At 40.3% G+C, this 16,107-nt stretch overlaps 1 protein-coding gene across 1 annotated transcript in view; it reads right to left on the bottom strand.

Annotated features, from left to right (window-relative positions):
- fasn (fatty acid synthase) overlaps positions 1-16,107 on the bottom strand; it is a 40,048-nt gene that overhangs the window by 17,055 nt on the left and 6,886 nt on the right. The window contains exons 2-15 of the mRNA XM_034861285.1: positions 12,412-12,547; positions 10,236-10,388; positions 9,792-9,965; positions 8,454-8,654; positions 8,100-8,222; positions 7,286-7,401; positions 7,008-7,142; positions 6,226-6,688; positions 5,742-5,929; positions 5,038-5,227; positions 3,872-3,966; positions 1,745-1,879; positions 1,096-1,299; positions 66-181 (exon numbers count right to left, since the gene is read on the bottom strand). Of these exons, the coding sequence (XP_034717176.1) occupies positions 66-181; positions 1,096-1,299; positions 1,745-1,879; positions 3,872-3,966; positions 5,038-5,227; positions 5,742-5,929; positions 6,226-6,688; positions 7,008-7,142; positions 7,286-7,401; positions 8,100-8,222; positions 8,454-8,654; positions 9,792-9,965; positions 10,236-10,388; positions 12,412-12,538 (2,420 nt within the window). The 5' untranslated portion in view covers positions 12,539-12,547. The remainder of the gene's footprint in view (positions 1-65; positions 182-1,095; positions 1,300-1,744; positions 1,880-3,871; positions 3,967-5,037; positions 5,228-5,741; positions 5,930-6,225; positions 6,689-7,007; positions 7,143-7,285; positions 7,402-8,099; positions 8,223-8,453; positions 8,655-9,791; positions 9,966-10,235; positions 10,389-12,411; positions 12,548-16,107) is intronic.

Genomic DNA, 16,107 nt, shown 5'->3' with positions numbered 1-16,107 from the left:
CCCCCCCCCCCCCCCAAACTACACCAACAGTTACTAAATGCAGAAAGATTGAGGCATTTACTGACCCGCTCATGTAGATTTTGCCAATGTTTGTGAGAAAGAACTCAAGGTTGTCGGTGTGGCCTCTCTTCATCAAAGGGAGGATGGAACACGTGGACTTCAAACTGCGCTTCAGGATGGCCTGTGCAAAAAAAAAGGGTAAGAAAAATGTTTATTGTTTATTGAACGTTTATTGCCTGAAGTTAACTTGGTTGGCAGGTGGTCCAACCAGGTGAATTTTAAAATTCACCTGCCACAGGAATTGCTGTGTCTCTAGGATCCTATCCTGTCCTATTCATAGTAGCCTACTCGTGGACATTGCACCGTTATCACAGGCTGTAGTAGGGAGGCCTGCCTCGATAGTCCAGCATAAAGGCATAGTTTCCTATGCTGGGCTGGGACACACGTTCATACAGTTTGATGAAGTATCCTGCTTATTGGACTTACAATAATGTAGCTGTCCTCAACTTAGGTCATCCTGTACATCTCATCTGAAGCTGTTCCTGAACCCACCGTGTGTTATTGTGGGAAACCGGAGCACCCGGAGGAAACCCACGCAAACACGGGGAGAACATGCAAACTCCACACAGAAAAACCGGAACGACCAGGATTTGAACCAAGAACCTTCTTGCCGTGAGGCAGAAGTGCTAACCACTTAGCCACCGACTTACCAAAAATGTGATGGGGGGCCCCGGCTGTCAATCGATGTCTTCCAGTGATGCGGGCCGGACATTGGTCCGGGCCCGTAAGCAACTAGGCTTACTAAACTAGGCCGTTTATCGAAAGGTACGCGTCCAAATTACTCAATTCTCATTGGCTACCTGCCAATGCGGAAGGTAGATTGACAGTGTTACCCGCCAGTTTCAAAATCCATCCGCATTTGGCGGGTGTTCGGTTGTTAATTTCAGAAACGGAAATTATGTATGTGGCTATTTGCATGGTGAGATCCAGAACAGGCCCTTCGTGTATCAGAAGTATTGACACACCACCCATATTGCGTCGTTTAAAGCCTGTGGTTCACATGTGATAGAAGAAGCTGAGAAAATGTGTGCGTACCTGCAGCAGAGCGTGAGGCGCTATCTCCACCACCACAGCGTTTTCAGGCACCAGACTGAGGCCCTCGTGGAACAGCACAGGGCTCACCAGGTTGTTGACGTGGTAGTCAGCCGAGCTGTACAGAGCCAGAGGAGAGTCCCACTCAGATTCAGGGATGCTGGTGCTTACCCAGCGGGGGGAACGCTGCCGTGGCTCCTTGATCACCTATAAACAAGGTGACACTTTATATTATTTATTAGTATTCAAATACCCCATTCCTATTCAAGTGAATGACAAATCATGGAAACTTTTGACTTGTACCGTTCTATAATTTACTTAACATGTTCAAGGTTGAGCTTTCCACCGCCTTTATAAAGCTGGATGGTTTAACGAATTGGAATGCATCAAATTTAATTGTTATATTTTGTGAGTAAAATCTGAATAGGAAAAGTAATCAGTAATATGTCTCTATAAGGTAAAGGCAGTAGAACAAAGTTGTCCAAGTAGAAGTTTACAGTGAGTCAGTGGTTTACAGTTGTACCTCATATGTGGTAAGTTATCTTGAGGGTACAATAGTTCTGGAAAAAGCTGCAACATCAGCCCATTCTGAACAGGCACATTTCGAAGGGTTACTGCACTAGTACTGTTGAACCATAGCAGAGCTACTTACCTTCTTTAGGGCAGCCAGCAGGGTTGGAGCAATGGAAGCCATGTAGTAGGAGTGGAAAGCGACACCAGCGCTGCGCACCTCCTTTGCAAACACTCCCTGCTCTTTTAGCTCAGACACAAATGTACTGATTGCATCCTGATGAAACACACACAAACCAAACCTGTCAAGAAACAATATGCTGCACCTGGGAAAACCTAGATTATCAAAGGTCAATGTATCAATGCTTACATTAGATATTAGTGTAGCTATTATGCCTGTACAACAAGACATTGGTTTTACTTAAAACATCATGGAATCCTTTGTGTTACTGCAATGATAATTAACAACTAGTTGTTGGCCAACTGCTATAATCTTCATTCTTCTCTTCCTGTTGTCCTCACTCAGAAAAAAAGTTACAGATTTAATCTTCAAGTGAAAAAGTGTTTCCAAAGCTGTAGTATTTAGCAAAAGCAATGGTAACATTTAAATCCTGATCATAAGTCTAATTTAGAACAAAGTCTCTCTAACTTTGCAATTTCTAGGATACAAGTAAAATTCCTGAAAAAAAAAAAAAATGGAAACAAAATGATGTAAGTAAACTTTATTTGGTAATGACTTATTTGAAGGTGTGATCATAAGACTGACAAGATACTGTCATTGATATTGTAATTTTGATTATTCATGACTGTCATTAAGTGTCATCCAGTAAATTATGACACTTTTAATGCAAAGTTAGCATTGTCCAAGGTGTCTTTGTCATGGCAACTTGACATTTACAAAGACAACAGTCTGTGTTATGACAACTTGACATTAAACTAGACAATACAACCTGTTAATGTCTTTGTAATGACAACTTGACATTAACCTTGACAACATAAATATGTCATGACAGGCCCAATTATCAAACTTTGATTAGCTTTAGCTGTTAACATTACATTAAACTGAATAACTTCCTCAACCTCAAGTAAAGGTGAACCATTTGGACTTGTTATTAAGACGTCTTAAAAAGTTATAAGACCAGTTTAAAGACAGTTCTGAGATGATTTATTGAGTTTTGAGACTTGTTGCTAACTATACTCAGATGCCATTAGCTCTGTTAACTGTGACGTTACAGCTGTTGAATTATCTAACTGATTTAGCCCCGGGCTGCAAAGAGCTAATCCGGAAAAGAAAACCATCTCAGTAACATTAGTGCATTCCTTGTTGTAAACTGGCCTCTTGCGTAAGTCTCGGAGGCTGTTTTTAGTCTCAGTTTGGCAACACCGACTCTTCCACCATGCTAGCTAAGGCGCTAGCATGGTGGAATGGATTGAATCTGAATCGCTCTGAAACTGCCTGGTGGAAACCCAGCTTAACGCACATTGAGCGCTATAAGCTACTGTAAATGCTAATCAATATCTGTGACACGACAAGTCCTTCCCCCCTCGTTGCCGTTGTTGGTTTGATTGGTTAGGTTTAGACATTAGGAGTCCGATAGTTTAGGGTAAGAATACCAGGGTTGGCCAGGGAAAAGTAGTGCGGGACAAGTCTTCACCACCATATTTGCTCTGCATTAGCTGTTACCAGAGCTTTTGGTGTCGGTTACTACATGGATGGGACCAAACAAAGTGGTGACCAGTTTTACGATAATCCTAAAGCTAACTTTAAATGTTCAAGGCAAAATATATATGACACAATTACAATGCTCTCATTAAAGCCAATGTAAAAACCATCCGCTTAATGACAATTTAAGATAATGCTACACATAGAGCTAAATAGTTTATAAAAGTTTGATAATTGGGCCCATCATTATTCATCATATCATAAATCATCATATTTATGACATGCATTTATGGTTATGTTGTCGAGGTTAATGTCAAGTTGTCATGGCAAATAATTGGAATATGCTATCTTTGTATTAAAAGTGTCATAATTTTTTGAATGACACTTAACGACAACATTCATAAACACTTAAAATGACTCCTTCATGTTCATGACAGATGTCATGTCATAATAATGACACCCCTTCAAATAAAGTGTTACCCTTTGTGATTATACAAAAATGTAAGCAAATGGAAATTAAACCTTTCCAAGGATAAAGTATGTTTAGTGTTATCAGACTTCGTTTCAAGATCTCTACGAACAACAAAGTCTAATAAAATGTTTGACCTGAGGACCAGAGATGGTGACGGTGTCCTCAGCATTGTGGCAGGCTGGGACCACTCCCTTAGGACATTGAGCCATACACTCCTCCCAGGTTAACCCTGAAACACAGACAGCAAGCACTAAAGTAAAACATATGCAAAAGAAATAAATACAAAAAAATCTGTAATTTAGCTTTACTTGACCTGTTTAAGGAAAGAACACAGAATTGAATGAGAACTTCCATGTACATGAAGACATGAAACCGATTATCCATGAACATATTTAACTACATATCTTAACTAATTAGTTAAAAGAATTTATCATTTCTAAGGGTTTTAACCCTTAGGTCAGCTGTATTGCCCGCGATACAAACATATGTTTTTTTTTTTATATTCACAGATCAATACAGTGTAGAGACTTTTTTTTTTTAGTTTAGAAGCATAAAAGCCTGCAGTTTCAAGGAGGTCCTCTCACAATTGTAGCCCATCCAGATGCTTTTTTTTCATCCATCATGGAATTAAAGCCACTTTATAACAAATAAATCCTAATTATGAATTCATAAATCTAATTACAAATCTGTTTTGCTCCGCAACCTTTTAACCCAGGCTCACATAACCCAGCTCATAATGATAATACTCCATTCACCCAAGATCCAAGATGGCATTGACTGACGGGTCTATGAACCCGTCAGTCAATGCCATCAGTTTGTCAGCTGAATGTGGTGTTTAGTCAGCCAATAGAAAACCCTAGCAGGACCGACATGTATTCAGTCAACGCATTGTCATGAACAGGTCCATATGATATTGTACAGAAATGTATGCACACCAAAACCTATGATACCCTACGAAATTAGGAGAATGCCTGGCTGGCTACGAGAGTGCATAATTTGGGTTTCTGATGTTCCAATGAATTAGAGATTTTTGAAGTGTAAAACTATTAAACCCTCATTATCAGGCCATTAATGAGTTCACAATGTCTTTTTTCTATTTTTTAAGCTGTACTGAAGCTTAATATTTTTACTTTTTAAATCCTGACTCGTTCCTCCAATTGGATTGTAGAACTTCAAACTTAAAATAAATATAAAATACTCAGACAAAAAGGTAGGCATGCAGTACTTAGACTTAGAAGATGTTTTCAAACCAAACTAGACAGTGTGCGTATTTCATGAAATGGGGAATCACTGTACTTACCGACAGCAGCCATGCCTCCTGGAGGAAGGTTGGCCTCCTTGATACAGCGGCCTCTCCAGTAAGCAGCCAAGATGGCCTCACTATGGCTGAGGGAACCGTCAGCGTAGCCACAGGCCAGCTCTCCCACTGAGTGTCCTACAATGCCATCAGGACGCAGACCCAGCTTAGTGAGGAGGTCAATCTCAGCTATCTGTTATAAGCCACAGAACACAAATACAATTTAGCTGGATAAAGCTAAAGATGTTGGTTGTCGATGGTGGTGCTCTTGTTGTTGCTGATGTTTTAGGGTATTTTCAAAATGTTCATGTCTAAATTATACATTTATTTTTATTGTTTTAGACCGCTCTTGAGTTGTTTTAATGTACCATTTAGTTGGTTTATAGGGGGAGGTCTTTTTATGATTTGTATAAAAAAGAACATGCTTGAGTTCAATTTGGTAACTTGTATCCCTTAGTAACTGTTCTTTACAAGTACTGCAGCAAAAGAACATTTAAAAATACAAGCAAGTATATTCAAAATATGGAAAATTATTATTAATTCATCATCTGTAACTTTGGTAAACTACATAAAAGGACTTTTATCTAAATACAACACAAATATATATACAGTATATCAGCACTTTGTGTGAGGAGCTCTACCCTGTAGTTCATATCGAAATAGCACCAATTTGCCAGGGTTCCCACATCTAACTCTCTCCACACTACCTGTATAGCTGCGAGGCCAACGAAAGCATGAACAGTGTCTTCAAAAGTGGCATCATCTGCCTCCATGAGTAGCCGAGACACAACCAGGCCGGTGTCCTTCAGCGCTGTATCTGATCGCAAGATGGACTCTCGGAAGTCTGGCAGCTGCATGAGACTGCGGCCCATACCCGCCCACTGTGTTCCCATACCTATTAAAACAATGAACAGTCACACACCTAATCCATTAAATATCTATAAAATGGAACATGCCAAAAATTCCAATGGACTTAAAAGGCACATACAATGAGTGGTCAATTCTAGTATTGAAAAATGACAACTCTTTCCAAAAAACTGTGTTCAGACAGAAATGATAGTCCACAAACTGAACTGTTTAACTTCTTTCATTGAGAGTTCTTTCTACAAAAAAAAAAGTCATCTTGCTCTATAGATAATAAAAAACAAATTTAAATCTGTATTTCATCCACCTTTTCATTTGGTGACTCACCTGAACAGATGTACCAGAGTGGCCTGGCAGTGGCCTGTACCTGCTGCACCTCCATGACATCACTCTGAGAGCCAATTAAAGCAAAGCCCCTGTGGGGCATGCTGGCAGTAGAAACACCTGACACCTCATTCAGCAAAGACAGGAAGCTGTCATCTGCGGTGTGTTCCTTCCCCTTTTGGAGCATGGCCTTCACAGCGGCCTCCGTACGACCACAGGCCTGAAGCAGCCTTGGAACTGTCCTGGGCAGCGCATTCGCATGAGCTGGTTTCTCAGCTGGACGAAGGATCACATGGACATTTGAACCTCCAAATCCAAAGGAGTTGATGCCTACAATGCCGCCTCGGATGGGAATAGGCCGGTCAACAACTTGAACCCGACCATCGGTAAGGGCTGGAATGTCAGGGTTAGGAGAGTTGAAGTGCAGATTGGGAGCCCAAACTCCTCGCTCCATAGAAAGCACCACCTACGTGTAGGATAGAAAACCCTCAATAAAGTGAAAATAGTCTAAAACAATATTTCTTCAACATTGTCCAACCACAAAAATTATCAATCCAGCTGTTTCGGTCCTTCTATTTTTGCAGTGAATGGATAATTAATTGAACAAAACACTTTTACATTAAGCAGGTGAGCAAATGGGATTTAAATTAGACAACACTTTGCTCCAGACGTGGTCTGAACAAATCAATAAAAACTTGCAATTGAAATATAACTAAGATGTAAAAAAGGATGTTGCCATTTTGAATCTTCTGAGCAGCCAATAAAAAGAGTGCTGACACTCTCACCTTAGCCAGGGCAGCCAGACCAGAAGCAGGTTCGGGATGGCCCATGTTGGACTTGGTGGACCCAATGAGCAGAGGCTCTCGCTTTGATTGACAGAACACACCGACGATGCCGTTTACTTCCTGTGGGTCGCCAACCTGCACATAGAGAGCAGAGATGCTACAAAGGTGAACTCTTCTTCTAAGTAACATTAGAATCAATTATCTGTCTTGTTATGCAAAGACCGGCACTGAAAACAGAACAAAAGTGGGATTAAGAAACTAGACCAGAGTGCACCGACCTTTGTTCCTGTGCCGTGGGCTTCAATGTATTCCACCTCCTCTGGACTTATATTTGCCTCCTGGTAAAGAGAACTAACCAGCCTTTGCTGCATCTCGCCTGAAGGAAATGTTACACCTGAGAGACCAAGAGGAATGTGTCAGGACAAGTATGATACACCATCTCGTAACTGCTACTGTCACCCATCACATCGGACATTCAAAAGTTGGCATTTCATTTTTTGATTGCCGTTACTGAGATGTAACCCAATAAACCACTTACTTACGTAACCACTTACTTACGTATGCAATTGAAGGTGCTATTGAATTTTCTTTCAACTGTTGTTGTTCTCTATGCAACAATATTGCTAGGTTTATTATAACATTATTTTATTTTTGAATGTCTGGCTCACTAAAATTAATCTAACAAGGCAAGAAACATGAGTCTGGTGAGCAAAAGCTTATCCAATTGATCTAAATAATGTTTGAGGTCTCACATTGCCAGAACTATCTCCACAGCGCGGTGGAGGGGTAACGCTCTGGCTTGTATGTATTTTTTTTTAAATACACTAAAAACAAATCTCAACCGTAATGTGGCTAAACCCTGGATGCAGCAACTTCCCTTGCAAAAATAGAAAAATTGGCAAAATGTTTCAATAGTCGAAATCAAAAGCTCATTTCAATCAATTCTTGATTTAAAATCAAAATCCTGACACCCCTACCATCTGCCTTCTTAATTGATTATCGTTAGAGGTTCAGTGAAAAACCTAAACTGGATGCAGTGATCATGTATCACAGCATGAGCTTGGAGTTAACAGGTTCCGTTTGCCTCCTCACCCTGCTCTTTGTATCCGTCTGTGTTGTTGCCAGCATTGACCACTGTGGCATAGACCCTTTTAGCCACAGACCGCTTGGTCAGCAGCACTGCCACTGCTGCCTCGGAACGGCAGTATCCGTTTCCTAGCCAAAATGATAGAAACAACAACTTTATATTGGCATACACACACGTACTTTACACAGAGTGTATCAACAAGTATACATAATTAAATAAATATGAATAGGCTTCTAAGCAAATAGTGATGAAAGAGACACAAGCTTTAAGATAAATTCTATGCTAATGAGAGCATTGCTGGAGAAATGACAGTAAACAAGGGGAAATTAGAGAAGTGTCCCCAGCCAACTATCTGTTACCTGATGAGTCAAAGGACTTGCAGGTCCCCTCAGGACTGAGCATGCCCAGTTTCATAAACTGCACCGAGGTATTTGGCTTGAGCAGCAGGTTGACGCCTCCCACCAAAGCAGCATCACAGTGGCCCTGGCGAATGCTCTGGAAGGCATTTTCTAAAGCCAGCAAGCTAGAAGAGCAGGCTGTGTCGATGGCAGTGCTGGGGCCTAAAGAAGAGCAGGGTGGATTAGAGATAGAAACCACATATGCAGAAAAGGATATTCAAGAGTACATGCGGGTTTTCTAAATGTGAAAAGGCTTAAGTTGACTTAATTACAATAACTTCAATTTAGTAAGCATCAGCTACCACTGAACAGGGTAGAGTATGTCTCTGTAAAAGCTGAACAATAGTCTAAATCAACAGCAAAAAGGTTTTGAATATATAAATCTGCATCTACTTCGAGGTCTGATTGGAAATACACTTAGCGATAGAAAATCACATTAATGTTAGCAATTAAAAAAAATAAAAATAAAAACTTGAGTGGAATTTTTGCAGCCATGCATACGATTATTTTTACAACAATGTACAAAAGTGAGACGAACCAATGACCAGTAAGTTATGTTCATCCAAACTAATAGGTTCCTTTAGCTTTACAAAAAGGCTAAATACCATCAAATGCGGGATCTGTAACTGTCACTACATGTCCATGTATATGTGTATCTATCAATGGTTCGAACGACGCAATGTGTTAAAGAGTTATGACAGTTTGTTGGAAAATGCTTTGGCAATGCACAATGTGTTAAAGAGTGATGACAGTTTGTGGGGCAAGACTTTGGCAACCAATTACAGGACAGCAATATGGCATGTGAAAAAAACAAATGCGCTGTGTACTAACTTCGGTTATGACTGTAAGGGATGACAGATCAGCGTAAACCAGGATGAATGAAAACTTTGTAGTGGCTTCCATTACAGAAGCTCTAAGCTGAAAGATATCTCGCCACATGGTAGCAGCATTGGATCCAGATGTGCACTAATGCAGAGCAACCACTGCTATACTGACATGCCCATTATTGTCATGGTTTGGATCAGTTCTAGGCCAGCAAAAAAACTGACAAAGGAGACTAACAGATATAAAGTAGTCCAACAGTTAACAGACACCTTAAAGCAATTTTTTCATGTGTATGATGTAATGTCAGTGGGATGAGAAGAAAAATATTGATGCACAACATTGAAGCAGACCAGGAAGAGATAAGACTTATTTGACATGTGCTGGATGAGCATCATCCACTCGAATTAACGGGACTCCATGTCAGAGTTTGGCCAAAGAATGAAACAGATGTTAAAGCTGGCCACGTGTTTGTACCGTTGAAGTCAAAGAAGTAGGAGAGTCTGTTGGCCAACATGGCACGCTGGCAGCCAGTCATGCTGTAGCCCAGGAGCTCCTCTGGATCTTTGCTAAATGCTTCGCCGGCCTCCGAGCCACTGACTCCGATGTAGACGCCAGTCTTACTGCCGCGCAGTGTGGCTGGGTTCAGTCCTACATCATAACATATCATTTATTTTTTTAAACCATTCAGTCAGTATTTCATCAGGTAGCATCACTCAGATAATTAGCTCTTTTTTTTAAACTAACACACTTGAAAAAAAGGTTAATAGAGAAAACACAAAAAGCAATTTAGTCACACTTCAGTCCAGCAACTTTAACTGCATTGCTTTCCCAACTTTCCCACCCACTTTCACTGTATATAACTGTCCTTCCTTGATATTCAGTACTGAAGCTTTTTTGAGGCTTTCCATTTTTTCTCACCTGCGTCTATGATAGACTCGTAGGCAATCTCCAGCATGAGACGGAGCTGGGGGTCCATGGTGTTGGCCTGTTTGGGGTGGACTCCAAAAAAGGCTGCATCAAAGTGGCTGATGTCCTTCAATTTACCATTCCTCTTTGGAAGACCGTACAGACCTAGAAAAGCAAAATGTAGAAATATTTCAGAAGAATTCCCCAGACAGAAATTGTTGTGTGCACATTGCAAGTACAGAGAGTGCAGAGTTTGTGGAACACATGAGGATGCAATGTACAAAGTTGCTCATTGTCTCGCATGAGAAACCAAAACACTCTGGATTGTTTGCATTTCTTTAATCCAATCACAATTGTCTTCGGCGCACTAAGCTCTGGTTGCACCACGCAAAAGAAAGCGCCACATACAATTATAAATTAATTGAAATTAACTAAACAGACATACAAATTACCAGAGAATTATCAGCATTGGAATCAGCTAACTTAGACAAATTGATCACTTTAGAGGAACCAAGACTGGCAATACAGAATATGAAAAAGGGGAAAATCATCGGGCTTTGATAGGATCCCCCCGGAATTGTATGCAACTTTTTGGGAACAACTGGGCCCGTTCCTCCTTGACATGAGTAACTTCTCTATTGAGAAGGGTGGATTTTCAAGGGATGTTAACACAGCCTTGATCTTCTTACTCTTGAAAAATTCTAAATATAGCACAGGAACTCAAACAATGTTTGGATTGAGACCTGACTAACTGAAATCTCAAAAACTAAAGACTTTATGAAGGCAGTAAAATCTGCAGGCCCAGATGGGCTGCCGATCGACATATTTAAGAATTTAAGGATAAATTAGTGACTCTTATTCTTGAAATGTTTCGTGAAGCATTTCAAAACAAATCCTCCCCAAGGTGTCTCTAATAATTCTCCTCCTAAAACCTGGGAAGCCAAATACCAGATGTGAGAATAGGCATGCAATCAGTCTCTTACAAAAAGGTACAATATGTAACATCTCTACATTACAATGACTATATACGGTATATTTTGTTGAATTGTGTACTTACACTAGCCCAAATGTTTCCAACAATTTACAAACCCAGAGAAATCTCTAATTTTATTTTGGATACGGAATGTCATAGCAATCCAAACCTGGCCAGCGTTTAACTCCAGGGCTAACGGCGCTTACGGCAGTTTAATGAACTGATGTGAATGCTAATGTCCCCATGCCAAATTGTTCCCCCTTACGCGATTAGCTGTCTTTATTACTTTTACTCTTTACTTTTTACTATGGCCACGTCACTTTACTTTGCATTTGCACATTATCTGTTGTTTGCTGGTTCGTTTGTTATTGTGGAAAACATGATAACCGATAACTATTAAGTAAATTTCCCCATTGTGGGATGAACAAAATAATTATATAATCTATTCTAATCTAATTTACAGTTAGCTACATTAACCCGACAATGGGGGGTTAGGCACCAAAACGACTAGTTCAGATTACAAAGTGAAGGGGTTATAATTCTGGGGAACTGGGAGATCTTCTGATGCTGCACAACATTGGCCATTTGACGTCCTCATAATAGTAGTAGCAGTAGCATAACGTTAGCAAAGTAATGAACATCTTGCATTGTCACAAAGATGCTCCAATACTGCATTCTTGGCCCTGGACCCATAAAAAGGCCTTCAATAGGGTGGAATGGCACTATCTTATGAAGACTCTCAAGATTCCAATCCAGTTCTAATCAGCAGTATGTAGTATGAAACAGTTAATCGTGTTTTTTTGCGGTGTGCTAGGCCATGCTAGACCAGCTGTTAAAAGCACTTAATGAGCTTAGAATTTGTTTTGTTTACTTACAAGATGCTGCATGGTTTAGCTGTTATATAAACCATTGCTCAACAACATTTGCTCCAGACAGCTGATCAAAACAGTAATAGTTTAAAAGAGAGTAAGGTTGTACTCTCTTGGGCACATGTATTTCTGGTGTATCTCCGGTTGTGTAACGGTATGTGAAGAAATCCTTTAATTTGGGAAATTAAGACCGGTTTACCAGTCTAGACAGTATAACACCCAGCACTACAGGGTATTTACTTTTGTGTGTACTTTTGTGTTATTGGTACCGATTACTAGATTTTTGATATTGTGACACAAGTCATGTCACTGAAAATCTAGATCCTAGCTTTATTCAGGGTCTCACCTGGTGTCCACCGCCGGTTGTCCTCCGTCACCATGTCCAAACCATTGAAGAGGTTTTCCCAGAATTCTTCCAGGTTGTTGGACTCGGGCAAACGGCCCGATATCCCTGCTATGACTATGTCATCCATGCTGAATTACTGGAGGGAGAGAGAGAGAGAGAGAGAGAGAGAGAGAGATCAACACTGTGCCTTGGTTTAACCTTGCAGCCCCTCTTTTCTATCCACTATTTGGAACTAACTCCATCTGTGTACATCTTTGAAATAAAAATCAAACCAAATATTCCACTCTCCTGCATGGTAGAAATGAAGAAACTTCAGATAAGTTCCTCTCCTTTACTAATTTAATTAAACAATACTTTCAAACCACGCATGGAAATTGAGAGCCCTGTAGGGGACACACATTTCTTAGCAATTTGTGACCCAGATTAATTTGTGAAGCATGACCAGTTGTAGTCCACGGAGCATGACGCTGCCATTCTTTGCCACAGATTTGCATGGCTCGCAAATCACTGTTGGAAATTAGGCCCCAGGTGTTTGCTGAATAATCTTGAGCTTAACACAGACACTAATTATGTTGGCTCTTTCTCTAGTTCAATCAGAGAAGGTTTAGAAGCAAGACACCCCAACTCAGAGTAGTTTCCTATATCTGGGTCACATGGGCCCCGCCACTGCCATGCCTCTTTAGGAGACTTCATTTCAATGGGAGAAGTGAACTTGAACACAGATTATGAGCGATCCTTTCGCCCCATGGTTACCAAAGTATATGTTGGACCCCTTTCTCACAAGCCACATTTCTCCATAACATTCTGACACAAAAATGGCATTTTTCAGACGCACACGTCAGGAGAAAATTAACTTTGATTGGACCAATCATTTGCGAGATCTGGCAACACAGCGAAGCAAATGTCTGCTAACGTTCGTGAACAACCTAACAAAACTAATCTCTGTGATGTTGAATATGAATTTTAGCTGTGTAAATATCTAATGTTAGCAAAAAAACATATTCATAAATTATTCAAATATAACTTTTCATTCAGCCACAGACGTTTACTACACTCTTAAACAAGGCTACACCCCTTTAGGAGACAGAAAGTGTGTACAGTGTACATGCGCTTTTAGTGTAAAGGATTTTTGGTTTAATTATGCCTGAGACCATTTTTTCAAATGCAACATTGTAGAAATATCACACTAAACTACACGGTTTAGTTCAACTGAAGAAAAATTTGACCAATAGCTTAAGTTTTTTGTCTGTGCTCCTTTCTGGAATATCATGCTTTGTAATATAGAAGTGTGTATTGAAAGAAAAAAAAAACTGTTTCAAAAAATATATATATAATTTCTGATTTGCATTGGAAGGATTAAAAAAGAAAATCCTTAGAAATTTAAATTTGAAACGCTAAATTAATTTTGTAGGCTTTCCAGTCAGCTGATATTGAGGTGACACGTGTCACGTGTCATCAGTGCAACACTCAATGATATACTGTACAAATAATGCAGTCAGCCGATAGGAAAGGAAACTTGGACTAACCAAATGCTTGGAAATGTTTTTAATCACAGCAAAAAATGACATATGTAATTTCAAAAAGCTCCCTGTGGCAGTAGTTCAATAGTATAAATTCACACTACACGTTTCTGTATTGAAGTATATGTACTTGTTTTGGCGATGACTGGCAAGCTTGGGAATGAATTCCACAAAGCATGCATGAAAGAGCAATTTACAGCAGACAATGTAGTCTGCTGATGGGCTATTCCGTGTACATGAGTGAGCACATCCATATTGTAATTTGTATGTACGTGTGTGTATGTGTGTGTCTTTGTTCCTTGTTTCTAGGCCAGGCCATGAACTATGGGCCAGTAGCTTGAGACATAGCCACTCTAAGTTAAAGCATGTCACAACGTCATTGGAGAGCAGCTCTCCTGTCATCATCCTCAGTCCCTCATATTGTACACGCTGAACATTGCTGTAGTGGTCTGGATCTCCATGAATGTTTTTGCAAACATGCGCGTGTGGACTGTATGCACCAAAGGCCCTGATATACTGCAGAATTTAAGGTGATGAGAGGGCACAGAAGGCTTTTCTCATTTTTGATCTTCATCTCATCTGATCAATCCAATACATAATGGGGCTGTCAAAATTGGCCAAAAATGACATTCTAATTTACTTCTAATTAAATGCAAGTAAGGTAGTGTGGTTGAGCGAACTAGAGAATGAAGAGGTAGCACCTAGAACAAAGCCTTGAATCAGAGAAATAAAACTAGAAATGCAACTGAAGCAAGTATCTCACTATCACTAACCTTATCCACATTCATATTTAGACACAACAAATGATGTCCATCTGCTCAAAAAACAGTAATATTTAGAATTTAGAACGGAAGTACAAAGAGGAATTGCTACGGAGATGATACACATACTCGGTGCATTGGTGTGAAGTGACAGGTTTTAAAACGTTGCAGACAAGCACGTTGCAAATAGTTGCGAGTTTCACCTTCTCTCGTTGCAAATCTTTGGTCTAATCTGGGTTTAAGATGCAACGCTTAAGCGTCAAACGACAAATATGAATATGAATAATGCCACTATTACTTTAAGTATCCTTTAAAACTATTTCATCCAAACTCTAACTAAAACTAACACAAAGTAGCCTCTGTAAGTCTAAAGTAGGTTTCCACTGCTGGGCATGTGTGCTCTGTCTGCCTGCCCTCTCACTACGCTGTCAGGGCCTTTTCACGCCTATAGATTGTTTCCTCTGGTCAGAATCAGTAGATGAGTTTGTACATTTTCAAACTTGTGATTTCCCTTGCTTTGATTTTGTTTCACACGTGGAAAAATCCCAACATACCAAAATGTGTCATTACAAAACCATGTAAGAACATTCACTCCGCTTACTGGTCAGACGTGTCCGGGGTGGGAGCAAGAATTTAAACACAGGAAGAAGGTTCTGTGTTCTGGACTAGTGCATATTTCTTTCATGTCCATTGTTTCGCGAGTGACATTCCTACATCTGCTCTGGTCACCGAGACTCCAATCTGTTCCGCCGGAGTCTGTTATCAACTTTAGCGGCGGCTGGTTTGACCATGGAGCTTGACAGCAGTCAGCCTATTTCTGTGAGAGAAACACTGAAGCCGCCACAGTTACATTGCTAAGCCTTACAGATTACATGAAATTTAGTTCAGACTTGCAGAATCCAAACATCCAGAAATCCCAATGCATGATTTTATAACTATTTATTTGTATGATACAGCTGCAAAAAGGTATTTGAACACCTGTCTATCAGGTGGAATTCTGACCCTCAAAGACCTGCTAGTCTGCCTTTAAAATGTCCATCTCCACTCCATTTATTATCCTAAATTAGATGTACCTGTTTGAGGTCGTTAGCTGCATAAAGACATCTGTCCACCCCATACGATCAGTAAGAATCCAACTACTAACATGGCCAAGACCAAAGAGCTGTCCAAAGACACTTGAGACAAAATTGTACACCTCCAAAAGGCTGGAAAGGGCTACGGGGAAATTGCCAAGCAGCTTGGTGAAAAAAGGTCCATTGTTGGAGTAATCATTAGAAAATGGAAGAAGCTAAACATGACTGTCAGTCTCCCTCGGACTGGGGCTCCATGCAAGATCTCACCTCGTGGGGTCTCAATGATCCTAAGAAAGGTGAGAAATCAGCCCAGAACTACACGGGAGAAGCTGGTCAATGACC

The sequence above is a fragment of the Etheostoma cragini genome, chromosome 21 (genome assembly GCF_013103735.1).
Source record: "Etheostoma cragini isolate CJK2018 chromosome 21, CSU_Ecrag_1.0, whole genome shotgun sequence".
NCBI lineage: Eukaryota > Metazoa > Chordata > Actinopteri > Perciformes > Percidae > Etheostoma > Etheostoma cragini.
Note: the sequence above shows the minus strand (reverse complement) of the source record. Positions and strands in the feature narration are given on the sequence as shown.